This window comes from Raphanus sativus, chromosome 5 (assembly GCF_000801105.2).
Source record: "Raphanus sativus cultivar WK10039 chromosome 5, ASM80110v3, whole genome shotgun sequence".
In the NCBI taxonomy this organism is placed as follows: domain Eukaryota; kingdom Viridiplantae; phylum Streptophyta; class Magnoliopsida; order Brassicales; family Brassicaceae; genus Raphanus; species Raphanus sativus.
In genome coordinates this window covers 4,429,463-4,441,873 of record NC_079515.1, presented here as the reverse complement: position 1 = coordinate 4,441,873, position 12,411 = coordinate 4,429,463, and the positions used below count along the sequence as shown (strand labels likewise).

Genomic DNA, 12,411 nt, shown 5'->3' with positions numbered 1-12,411 from the left:
TCCACTTACATTAATGTGTTTTCTAAAATTAAATTTGAATTAAATACACTTCATTAACTTTTCAATTAAATCAATATCAAATTCAAAAAAATACATTTTTATTGGACAAACAATTCATCGAAATTATAATATCAATTCTTCATTGAACAAATCTGAACGAAAAATTATCACCAAATTTAAACCGAAACTAGATAATATCCAAACGGATTTACCATTTTGGTATCTAGAGAACCATAATTAAACCTTATCCGAACGAAATATTTCGGATATTTAAATCATATTTATATACTTCAATATGTTAGCTATTTTTCGAGTTAATATCCAAGATATAAGCTATTTTAAGTTGATTTGAAATATAAAAAATAGTCAAAAGTAAACATCTAAAGTAGATAAACAATAATCAAAACACCAAAAATATATATATATATATATTTATTCTTCATCCAAATATTCAAGTTAAATTTATTTTAATTTTTAATTTAGGTACTTTACCTTACATTACTCAAATTTACATGTTATATTTTTTAGACTTAAGGATATTTAAAGATATATAAATTTTGAAAATTTAAAAATAATTTAAACGGGTTATCAAACCGGCAAATATCTAAATCAAATAGGAACCAAAGTTTATAAATACCGGAATAGAGATAAAATCTTTAAACTCGAAAATATCAAACCCGAATAAATTTTAACCGGATTCGAGTGGATACCCAAATACCTATTCCTAGCTTAGTCAATATAAAACAATCAAATATTATAAATATATTATTTAATATAAATAAATAAAAACTAAAACTGAAAATTAATACCCGTGCGGTCGCACGGGTCAAGATCTAGTAATAGATTATATGTGGATCTATTCTAGTGAGCATAGTCACGCACACATAAGATTTTTTTATCGACGCCGAATACAGATGATTATATAATAAACAAATAAAAATTATCTGAAAAGAGAACCATCAGAACCACAAAATAAGAAACAAATTGCTTGGCCATGATGAGAGTGTTTTATAAGTTTTTAGTCTTTCTTATGATGTACGTATGTATGATCTATTTTTCTTTCGTCAAATAATCTGTCTTATATACTACCTCAGAGTCAAACAATACCATGGTAGTAAATATGTATTAATAAATGCTATTTGTATTAATACTCTGTATTCTTACTTGACGTCAAATTAAACGTAAAGGCATTTAAAACTTATTCAGTATGTTTTTAATAAATGATGATAGTATTTTATTTGACGTTTCAGAACTGTGAACATATTGACTAACTATCTAATTAACCATAATTTAATCAATAGAAAAGAAATTGCAGAATATAGAAGACCACATAACATAAAATCAATAAATTTTGCACTAAAATTAGAAAACTACATGTAATTTAAAGCAAAAAATATCTCCAGAACGTTATCTATTAAAAACAGAATGAGTAAGTTTTAAATGCCTTGACCATTACAATTCTGAATATTATTTGTTGATTAAAATATTTATTTTCATGTTTCGTTATTGACCAGCATGATAAATGCGTTGTTTTAGTCATAATTCCATAACTCTAACTACAACACTTCCTTTAGACACGGCCAGAGCTGATGCAGACCCTTGAAGATATTTGCGCAATGGATTAAGTGTGTTCAGGCCCAATTCTTCACTTGTGTTCTGGGCTGACTGAGAGTGGTCTTCTTTGAGACACTTTTGTTGAGCTGCAGGCTTTGCCAACAAAAGTTTCGAAATGAACAGATTTATGTATTTCTTGCCAGATTTATCCAACCTGAATACCAAGATATTCGAGGAGTCTAAAAATTACATTGCTTCAAACAAATTAAATTAATTAAGGTAGTGTGACATGTTGGGAGAATTGTTTGGTAAAGCAAAAATATTTTAATCGCAAGCCATTGGCCAAACCTATCTTATCAACAACACTAGATAGAGATCCATGCCTTACGTGAGATGAAAGTGTTGATTTGAAATTATGATGTATATTTTGCATAAATTTATAAAATTTAAACATGTGTAATAGGTTGCGTAGAATAGGCATATAGTTCCTAACAGTGAAAAAACAATTTTGACTAAAGTTTTTTATAAAAAAAACTTTGATTAAAGCATTTTTATATTAAATACATACAATTGTCAACTGTCATAAATATAAATTGATAAATGTTATATACGAATAAAATGAGTAATTGGCAAATTACATTGAAGAATTTTAAATCGTCCGATTTGATCTTGGAAATTATTTGAACCTTAATATAAGACTGATTGTTAACAATATTCGAATTGCAAACCTATGATTCCATTTATAGAATTGGATTCAAAGTATTATAATTAACGTTAATTTTAATCAAGTCGGAACGTTGACTATCGCTAATTAAGCAAATCAACTCAAACAATAATAGGAGACTATTGATTGCCTTTCCATAATTGTCTTAATCTAATTGACTACAAAATATTTAAGGTCATAAATTTAAAATCACAAAGTACATTCTCAGCGATAATTAATCTAATTTCCCGTAATAGGGTGTCACGTAATATTACATCTAAATCTTCCCAGAATTTCTTGAGCTTACATATAATAAATATTTCAACTTTATATGATTACTATTTATCAAAAATGTATTATCATGTATGTTACTGTGAAAAATAATGTTACCAAAAAAGATGAACTAAATCTATTTTATTTACTATGTTATGTAGCATCAATTTATCAACACAAACAAAAAAAAAAGATAATGTTACTCCATCGTCGTATATGAATTTCTTGATTAAAAATTAAATGTCCAAGGGTTTATATTCATATTTGAATATAACATTGATTTTATGCTATTTACCATTTTAAGGTTTCATACATAAATGCAAGTCACATGAACATACGACCAAATATCTTATCAAAGCACAAAATATTTTATTTTTTCTGAACTTTACATATGACTAATTTATTTGCAAATCCTTGAACTGTGTTGTTCTTGTTATTGTAGATTAATTTTATTTTGCTTCATAGCGTTGTAAAGGAATGTTTTGTGTTTGAAAATAACTCGAACTTTTATGTTGCAGGTTATATTACGAATAAGACAAAAAGATACTACCCCAGTCTCATGTATATGTCACCTGAATGAGATTCGCAAATTAAAGTTTGTAATTCTATGAATGCCATCACATTATAGTTAATATATAATTATGTTATGTATAGCTTCACAAAAATATTAGAAAATAATATGTTTATAGTTAGTCCAGTGGTTTTATTTGTAATTAGATTAGACAGGAGTGGATGTTTTCAAAACGGGTCTGAAAAACTTTTTCGGTGTGACACGTATTCATTATGGCATTTATGTAATTAAAGTATCATTTTAAAGCTATTCTGATATTTTGCTTCCTTTTTAATAATAAGAGGATGGGGAGTCATATGTCTTTCGTCATGTTTGCAACAAGTCAAATAGTAAAAGTTCAAAACAAAACAAAAAACAACTCAAATAGTAGTATGTGTCATCTCTTTTTATGTGTCACACGGTGTCAAACCCACAATACATGCCGTATTAGAGCATGCCCATTAGTGAACCCCAAGGGGGGGGTTCATAGGGATTTTTTTATTGTTTTTGGGTGGGTCCGGGAATAGTGACGAACCCGTATTAATTTTGTTCTTCCATTAGTGAACCCGAAAATGGGGTTCATAAGAATAAAATAATAATTTTTTTTTAAAAAAAAAATTTATTTAATACAATAGAAATTAAAAAACATACAAAGATTATTCATCTAGATTACCAAATTTGTGCCATATATTTTCAACTAAATCGGCTTTCAAACGATCATGTTTTTGTTGATCCCGAATTTGAGCTTGAATGCCATGCCTATTAACGAAGTTGGAAGGAGAGTCCGTAGGTTGCGAGATTTCCACCTGTGAACTCCTGCTTGACTCTCCCGACTCGAACTCAGATGTATCAGACAGAATATATGTGTTTCGTTCGTTCTGTACTATCATATTGTGTAGTATGACACAAGTTTTCATAATCTTTCCAATCTTTTCCTTGTCCCATAGTAGAGCAGGATTTTTTACTATTGCAAACCTCGATTGCAAAACTCCGAAAGCACGTTCGACATCTTTTCTGGCGGATTCTTATTTTTCAGCAAAAAGCTCAGCTTTAAGACCTTGAGGTAGTGGAATGGATTGGATAAATGTTGACCATTTCGGATAGATTCCATCTGTAAGGTAGTACGCCATACGATAATTGTGGCCGTTGACCGTGAAATTAACTTTAGGAGCTCGACCTTGTATAATGTCAGAAAAAACTTGTGATCGATCGAGAACATTAATATCGTTTAGGGTACCTGGTAAACCGAAAAATGCGTGCCATATCCAAAGATCCTGTGATGCCACAGCCTCTAAGACAATGGTCGGCTTTCCGTGACCTCGTGTGTACTGCCCTCTCCAAGACCTAGGGCAGTTTTTCCACTCCCAATGCATACAGTCGATGCTGCCTATCATTCCCGGAAATCCGCGTACCTCTCCGATATCGAGTAATCGTTGAAGATCAGCTGGTGTAGGTTTTCGTAGATACTCATCTCCAAACAATTGTATTATCGCTTCGTTGAACTTCTCCAAACATAAAAGTGCGGTACTCTCACCAAGTCGGAGATATTCGTCATACGTATCTCCCGATTGACCATATGCTAGCATACGTATAGCTGCAGTACACTTTTGAAGTGCAGATAGGCCGTACCTTCCGTGAGCATTTTGTCTTTGACGAAAGTATGGAACTTCATTACTCAGGCGATCGACAATGGAAAGGAACAATGGCTTCGTCATTCGAAAACGCCGCCTAAACATTTCTGGTGGGTATGTAGGATTTTCACTGAAATAGTCATTCCAAAGGTCTTCGTGGCCTTGCTCCCTATGTCTTTCGATATAAGCTCGTCTCTTCGGCTTGTTAATTTGTTGGTCGATGAAATTATCAACTTGTTGGTCGATAAAATTATCAACATGTTCGTCAAACGTATCTTCAATTAGTTTATCTGCTGCATCATCTGATGAGAAAGACATCACTTGAACACTTCTTCCTTCATACAAGAAAAAATTTAATTATTCACAAGTTTAATAAGAAACATATTTTTTTTTGAAAAAAAATTAAAATCTAATAAGAAACATATTTTTTTGTTGAAAAAAAATTAAAATCTAATAAGAAACATATTTTTTTTTGAAAAAAAATTAAAATCTTCACTAGTCTAATAAGAAACATATTTTTTTTTGAAAAAAAATTAAAATCTTCACTAGTCTAATAAGAAACATATTTTTTTTGAAATAAAAATTAAAATCTTCACTAGTCTAATAATAAAATGTGATATCTTGAAAAAAAAATATAAATCTTCATTACTTTAATAACAAAACATAACTTTTAAAAAAAATATATATAATGAAATGTGATTTCTTGATACTTGTAGTCTATGTAATAAAATGACAAAGAGAGATAGAGATTGATAGATGAGTGTATACTTGTAGTCTATCTTTACTTGTCTTGATAGTTGTCTTCAAAGTTGTCTTGACAGTAGAGTAAAGAAGAGTTCGAGTTGAGTAAAGAAGAGACTGAAGTAGAGAGAAGAGTGGTAGTTGAGTAAAGAAGAGACTGAAGTGAGCAAATTTATGAAACAAATACCCTGCTTTTATATATAGAGTTGGCAGAGTCAGTACATAGCCGATACAAGTTGTAATCATGTGGTTGCTACCCGTGAGCAACCAAACAAGTACAAAGTACAAAGAAACAAGACAAGTTAATTGAACTGAAGTGTAGAAAGAAACAAAATACTACACTTTCCCGTGAAACACAACAACCATAAAGCTAATAAACATGTGCACTCCCTTCCTGCCATACAACTTCAACTGCAGCCCGTGACCTGCAAGACAAAAGAAAACAAAATTATATACTCATGAGCACAACAGCAAGCAACCAACATTAAGCTATCATATTATCCAAAATTATATACTCATGAGCACCCAAATGAACAACTTAAGCTATCATATTATCCATCACAACAGCAAGCAACCAACATTAAGCAACCAAATGAACAACTTAAGCTATCATATTATCCAAATGAACCACAACAGCAATCAAACGAACAACTTAAGCTATCATATTACCCATCTCAAATCATTTCAGAAATGAGTTTCTCCATGAGGGTGATTTCACTTGCAGTTAGATGGGTAGGGTCTTTGGCAAGGAGACGCTCTAGCAGTTTCTGTTGCTGTATCTCCTTCTTCACAGCAAGCATGGCATGTATCTCATCATAACCTTGCCTCTTGCGTTTGGCTGCTTTGCAAGCCTTGACACCAGGAGGCCGAACCTCCGCACCTTCCTCCTCAGCCACCACCTCCGCAGGTTCCTTCCTTTTCTCCTTGGGACCTTCTTTGGGAACACCAAGTGATTTCCATTTCTGATCGAACCGAAGTTCCCTCCAACAATGTTCAAGTGTGAACTTGATGCCAATGTCATTGAAGAAGATGTCATGGGCAGCCTTCATGACATCATTCTCGTTTTGGCCACTCGCTTGCTCCCTTACTGCTGCTTCATAGCACCCCACAAACTTGCAGACCTGCTCATTGATTCTTCCCCACCTCTGCTTACACTGACTCCATTCTCTAGGAACGGCGCCACTAAGCACAGGGCTTGCGTTGACGTAATCCACAATGCGCTTCCAAAAAGCTCCAGCCTTCTGGTCAGTACTCACGATGGCATCCTTGCTGGTGTTCAACCAAGCGCTGATGAGCACAACGTCTTCTTTGGTTGACCACTTCCTTCTTTGAAGTGAGGTTTGGGAGGTTTGGGGTAAATGTTCCATTTTGGTTTCAGTTTGGGTTAGATATGTGTGTGTTTTACATGAGGACTTGCTAAGTTTTTAAACTAGTTTAGTCTAGTACATTAAACTCTAACTACCAAACATTCATTACACAACAACTAGCTATCGCTATTTCATTAAACTCTAGCTATCAAATCAGTACAAACTCTAGCTATCAAATCAGTCAATTTAAACCTCAGTACAATCCATATTAATCACAGCAACCAACCAACAAACCGATACAATTTATGATCTAGTTCTAGTTTATAGTTTTGCTTTTAGTTGTAGTTTATAATTGTAGTTCTACTTGTAGTTTATAGTTGTAGTATAAAAAGTTCTAGTCAATTTAATATACTTCTAGTATAAAAAGTTCTAGTCAAGTATATACTACAAGTATACTTTTTATACTACAAGTATATATTAAAAAAAAAGAGAAACAGAAACTTTGAGTTGAGTCTTACCTTTAATCCAAGCAGACCATCTCCAAGTCGGCGACCTTCACTGAGAGAACATCCACCTGTCCAGAGAGCCTTTTAACCTGTTCCTGGACATGTAAAGAAGAAAAATAAAATGAGTTAATATAAAATAAAACACCAAAACAATAAAGCAATGCAATGAAGAGAGAAGAGATTACCTCTAGTGACTCAATCTGTTGATTGAGGATGGGCACCTCCTTGATCACCTTCTCAGCCTTCTCCAGCCGGGCAGTCAGCTTCTCGATCTCCTCCTGGACACCAAACACCCAAGGCTGACGATAATGGAGCCCATCAGCCTTGGTTATACCAAAAACAAAAATATATAACTCATCAGAATCTTGATAGGAAAAAAAATTGAAATATAACTGAAACAAAGAAAGAATTCAAACACTACCTCGTAGTTTATGCAGGTAAAGAAGCGCTTCCCCGGAAGAGTGTCTCTCTCCTCCTTCCCCTGAACCTCGTCTATCATTTTCCCACCACAGTAACACCTACTTGGTATCCCGTACTCTGAATCCGCCACATAGATCAAACTGTTGTTGTACTCAATGTTCCTCTTCATGTCTCTTCTCTCTGCTGCGGGATCCATCTCTACCACAAACAAATGTCAATCATTAGTGAACCCGAAACAATTAACCCGTCTAGACGATTAAGAACCGTAACCCTAAACCCACATAATCGATTAAGAACCGTAACCTGTAAAACCCCCAAATCAATTTCGAACCCTAACCCTAAATCCCCAAATCAATTAACAATCCCCGATAAACCAACCATAACTCGGTAAATACAACCCCGCATGACCTTTAATCGAAACAATCAACTCGATTTCGAACCCTACTACGAAAACCCTAAATTGATTAAGAATCCCCGAGACCCAAACCGCTTTAAAATGATGGAGAATCTACTCGATACTGACCTGAGCTCGTGAAGGGAACCGTTCTTCGTCGATTTGATGATGAAAAGCTTCGGAACTCGCCGTCGCACGAGAATCACCTCTCAATCGCCTTTCGGAGGAGAGAAACCCTAGCTATCGAAGAACAAAAGAAAATGAATGGTCTCGGTCAATGCTTCGCGTAAACTCGAAAACGCGGGGCCAATGCCTTACGAACACGTGTCTTGAACCCGTCTAAGAGCGGATCACGCGTAAGACTCGGGTCACCGAATATTGTCCATTTTCGATTTTATTTTTCCTGCCCGGCCCTAAGAACTTGAGCCCATGAACCCGTTAAAAACCGCTAATGGGCATGCTCTTAGGAGGGCTTATCTATTTATTTTAGAAATGCTGTTTCGTGTAAGTACTGAATTAATTTACGTAATTGATTTTTTTGTTTTATAGATCATTTTGCTTGTATAAATGTGGACTCCATCTCAGCTTTTATTTTTTTGGATCCTCAGTGTGTTACATATATAGAGAGAGATTTGTTGTTGGTATAAATTAAGATAGGAAACAAGATCTTGGGATCAAGTAGTTAGTGAGATTATTGCATATGTTGTTAACTAGTTAGTTATTATGAAGGAAGGAGGTGCACAACAGAAAAAGTTAGTTATTGGGATTATTGCATATGTCAACGTTAACAAGTTGGTGAGATCAACCGGCCGAATTAGCCTAATGGTATTTAAGAGAGCTTCGGTCTTAATACAGTCATGGGTTCGATTCCTACTGGTCATACGGATATGGATCCATTGCTTTGGATTCATTTGAATGTCCACGAGAAAGTCTATCTGTAGGTTCGATTGACTTGAGTTTAATCCTTTTCTTTTACAAGAAACAAAACAAGTTGGTGAGATTGCATATATGTCAACGTTAACTTCACAAATAGACATAAAACTAGTACAAATATTAATTACATCATTATTTATCAAAACAGTGGTCACAAATCTGCATTTCACATTCATCCAAATTGTTCCATCTAACATTGAATTTTTCAAGCCCAAGTTACAAAAAAACATTGATTTTTTTCAATAATTTTCATTTTCGTTCATTGACAAAAACTTGGTGACACCTTAGCTTTAATTAGAAACTTAAATAAAAAAATCAGGACACACCAACAAATTTAGGAAAAGGCCTTAAATCAACCGAATATCCAGAGATTAGAACGCTCTACCATCCACCTAACACGCCTAAACTTTTACAAGCACTCATCAAACTCTGACCATTAAGATTTGAAAATCTCTAAATCAAACAAGTAATTATGAAAGTTTCCTTTATTGGACAATGAAAAGGACTAAACTGTGATAAGATGTGTATTTTTTTTGTTTTCAGTTAAAGGAAGCACGAAGACAATGCGGGTGATAGACACAACGAATAGCATGTATAAGCTTTCTTCTAGGTCCAACAGCTAAAGCACCCATCTGCTTAAGCTTCTCCATCGTCAGATTCGCCATCTGAAACTTACTCATCCTCTGTCCTCTCAGCATCCTCTCAAACTCTCTCCCCAACCCTATAGATCCCACCCATTCGTTCAACCCTCCTGCTTTCTCAACCTTCTTCTCCAGATTCACTACTCTAAGCTTCTCGTTGTCCATAGCCACAGAGCTGCACATCACTCTAGGAAACCTTACAGGCTTGTTGTGACTTGCACGACGGTTTCTTTGAATCGCCAGCCTTCTTTCTGGTTCCTGTAGTGATCTTCTTGGACCTGGAGGAGGAGCTTTCCTGCGGTCCACCGCCCTCTCCGGTTTGTCTACCGCTTGAAAATCAGCTGTTTCCTGAGCATCTGATACAAAGTCTCTTGCAGGCTTCTGCAAAGTGCAATAGTCAAGCACAGGAAGAGGAGGCACCACTGCTTGAACAGGAGTGGCTTTGGGCGTCTCCTTGGCTCTCAAGTTAGCTTGTGACTGAGAAGTTGCAGGCTTCTGCAAATTTACTGGAAGAGAAGACACCACCACAGTGTTAGCAAGAGGAGCTTTGCGCGTCTCCTGAGCTTGAGATTGCCAAGTTGCAGGCTTCTTCTGCAAAGTGCAGTATTCAAGCACAGGAAGAGAAGGCGGCACCGCTTGAACACGAGTAGCTTTGAGCGTCTCCTTGGCTCTTAACGCAGCTTGTGACTGAGAAGCTACAGGCTTCTGCAAACTGCGATGATCTGTTACTGAAAGAAGAGGACCTTTGAGCGTCTCCTCAGCTTGTGATTTTGAAGTTGTAGGTTTCTGCAAAGCGATAACACGTTCGTTTACAGGACCAGAAGGCACTACCATAGTGTGAGCAAGCTTAGCTTTGGGCGTTTCCTTGGATCTAAACTCAGCTTGTGATCTCCAAGCTGCAGGTTTCTGCAAAGGGGTATGTTCAGTTACCGGAAGAGAAGGCATCATCACTGTGTGAACAAGACTAGCTTTGCGCTTCTCCTCCTCTGCTCTTGAATCACCTCGTGATTGGGAAGCTGCAGGTTTCAGCAAAGTGATACGCTCAGTTCCCGGAAAAGAAGGCACCACAGTGTGAACAAGAGAAGCTTCATGCTTATCATCTCTAAACTCAGCTTGTGTTTGAGAAGTTTCAGGTACAGGAACATAAGGCAACATTGTGTGAACAGGAGACGTTGCAGGCTTCTGAAAAACGAAAGGCTCAGGTAGAGAAAGAGAAGGTACCACTGTGTGAAGAGGAGTAGTTTTATGTATATCCGCAGCGATAACGTCTCTCAACTCAACTAGTGACCGACAAGTCTCAGGCTTCTGCGAAACGAACTGCTCAGGTGGAGGAAGAGAAGGAACCACCACCACACGAGCAGTTTCTTGATTATTATTATCAGCAGCAACAACAACGGAGTCTCTTCTAAGCTCAACTTGTGGATGAGAAGCTGCAGGCGGCGGCTTCTCCAGAGTGAAAGAAGGCTCAGGTAGAGGAAGAGAAGGCAACACAACGATGACTCTCTGCTTCTTTACGAAAACCCAACCGTCTTCTTCTTCCCCATCGAAACCCAGCTTGGAAGAACCAATCCTGTTTGGCTCCAGCTGTTTAGGCCTTTGCCTCGCCATTAAACCCTGAAATCTCCAACAACAGTAACAGAAAGTTGTAATCTTTGTGAGAGTAACACTAAAAGATTAGGAATCGAAGCAAAACCCAGTGAAATCGGCGAAACCCTAGAATCCAAGTTCCGTTTTTCAGTAAAGTAGAGGAGAGATTGGGGATAAAGTCGGTAGCTTTGCGATCCAGAAGCGGCTAATAAGCAAAGGGATTGAAGAGAGATGGATGGATGTGAAGGAGGTCGTACCTTTTGAGTTTCTAATGTTCAGTCAGTGAGGCATGACGATGACTATCGTTGAGCTTTCGTCTCTGATCGGAGGGAGGAGCATTTTTTTTTTTTTTTTTCGCACTTTCAAGAAGTCATTTTTCAGACACTATCTGTTAAAAACTCAAATTTATTGGTAAATATTCTTTTTTGGCAAAATATTATTTCAAAAAATATTATTTTAAAATTTTACTACAATATGTTCTTTACTTTTGATATTAGTTACAAAATACATTAATTTTATAAATATTTTTACTTATCTCAAATACTATTAATTAAATAAATATAATTAATGCAATATATATAATCATTTTTAAATCTATGAAAAATATGTCAAAAATACACTTTGTAAAAGTGACGGAATATATTTTAATATTTAAGACATTATTTTTAAAATATGATAAAATTATTTATTTTATAATATTTTGGCACCTAATCATTAAAAGTAACAAATATCTTGACAATTTCCTAAAAATTTGCCAAGGTTTACTTAAAATTTTTTTTTGTTATTTTAAAGTTTTATTTATTTTTCTCAGAAACTCATACATTTGAAAATGAAATCATTTTACTGGCCATGATTTTGAAAGGAAAATAAAACCATTTTTCATGAGGTTGTGAGAGTAATTTTTTTTTTTTTAAAAGTAATTTCAATCTTTACTAAAAATAAGAAAAAAGCATCTAAAGAGAATATACATATCTTCTCTAACTCTTTGTACACAAATGCCATCCAGATGACCATGTACTGTTTTCTTTTTAAAGTAAAAGACACCTCATATACCACAAATCTCAACCGTTTATATCAACCCAATCACCCCATCCTGAACGTTCATTCAGCATCTCCTCGTTCCTACCAAAAATAACCTCTTCTCACAAAACCACGAAGACAGAGTCAAAAC

At 35.2% G+C, this 12,411-nt stretch overlaps 4 protein-coding genes across 4 annotated transcripts; all 4 read right to left on the bottom strand.

The window, feature by feature from the left end:
• Positions 1-4,105: 4,105 nt before the first annotated feature.
• On the bottom strand, positions 4,106-5,039 carry LOC130512572 (uncharacterized). The gene has a single exon (XM_057010683.1). It carries the CDS (start codon positions 5,027-5,029, stop codon positions 4,106-4,108), a length of 924 nt encoding a protein of 307 aa, XP_056866663.1. The 5' UTR covers positions 5,030-5,039.
• Positions 5,040-6,126: 1,087 nt separating this feature from the next.
• On the bottom strand, positions 6,127-6,819 carry LOC108848080 (glutathione S-transferase T3-like). Its single transcript, XM_018621493.2, has one exon. It carries the CDS (start codon positions 6,817-6,819, stop codon positions 6,127-6,129), a length of 693 nt encoding a protein of 230 aa, XP_018476995.2.
• A 427-nt stretch (positions 6,820-7,246) lies between these two features.
• LOC130512802 (uncharacterized) lies at positions 7,247-8,506 on the bottom strand. Its single transcript, XM_057011160.1, has 4 exons — positions 8,209-8,506; positions 7,687-7,883; positions 7,451-7,588; positions 7,247-7,360 (listed from the first exon to the last, which is right to left on the bottom strand). Exons 2-4 carry the CDS (start codon positions 7,879-7,881, stop codon positions 7,280-7,282), a joined length of 414 nt encoding a protein of 137 aa, XP_056867140.1. The 5' UTR covers positions 7,882-7,883; positions 8,209-8,506; the 3' UTR covers positions 7,247-7,279.
• A 913-nt stretch (positions 8,507-9,419) lies between these two features.
• On the bottom strand, positions 9,420-11,639 carry LOC108856296 (uncharacterized). Its single transcript, XM_018630065.2, has 2 exons — positions 11,498-11,639; positions 9,420-11,267 (listed from the first exon to the last, which is right to left on the bottom strand). Exon 2 carries the CDS (start codon positions 11,259-11,261, stop codon positions 9,552-9,554), a length of 1,710 nt encoding a protein of 569 aa, XP_018485567.1. The 5' UTR covers positions 11,262-11,267; positions 11,498-11,639; the 3' UTR covers positions 9,420-9,551.
• Positions 11,640-12,411: the final 772 nt, after the last annotated feature.

Excerpts from the sequence above, each read along its gene's own strand:
- LOC130512572 (XM_057010683.1), bottom strand. The coding sequence starts at position 5,029 with ATGTCTTTCTCATCAGATGATGCAGCAGATAAACTAATTGAAGATACG.
- LOC108848080 (XM_018621493.2), bottom strand. The coding sequence starts at position 6,819 with ATGGAACATTTACCCCAAACCTCCCAAACCTCACTTCAAAGAAGGAAG.
- LOC130512802 (XM_057011160.1), bottom strand. The coding sequence starts at position 7,881 with ATGGATCCCGCAGCAGAGAGAAGAGACATGAAGAGGAACATTGAGTAC. Across the intron at positions 7,589-7,686 it reads TTACCTGCATAAACTACGAG|GCTGATGGGCTCCATTATCG; the intron begins GTAGTGTTTGAA and ends GGTATAACCAAG. Across the intron at positions 7,361-7,450 it reads AACAGATTGAGTCACTAGAG|GAACAGGTTAAAAGGCTCTC; the intron begins GTAATCTCTTCT and ends TTACATGTCCAG.
- LOC108856296 (XM_018630065.2), bottom strand. The coding sequence starts at position 11,261 with ATGGCGAGGCAAAGGCCTAAACAGCTGGAGCCAAACAGGATTGGTTCT.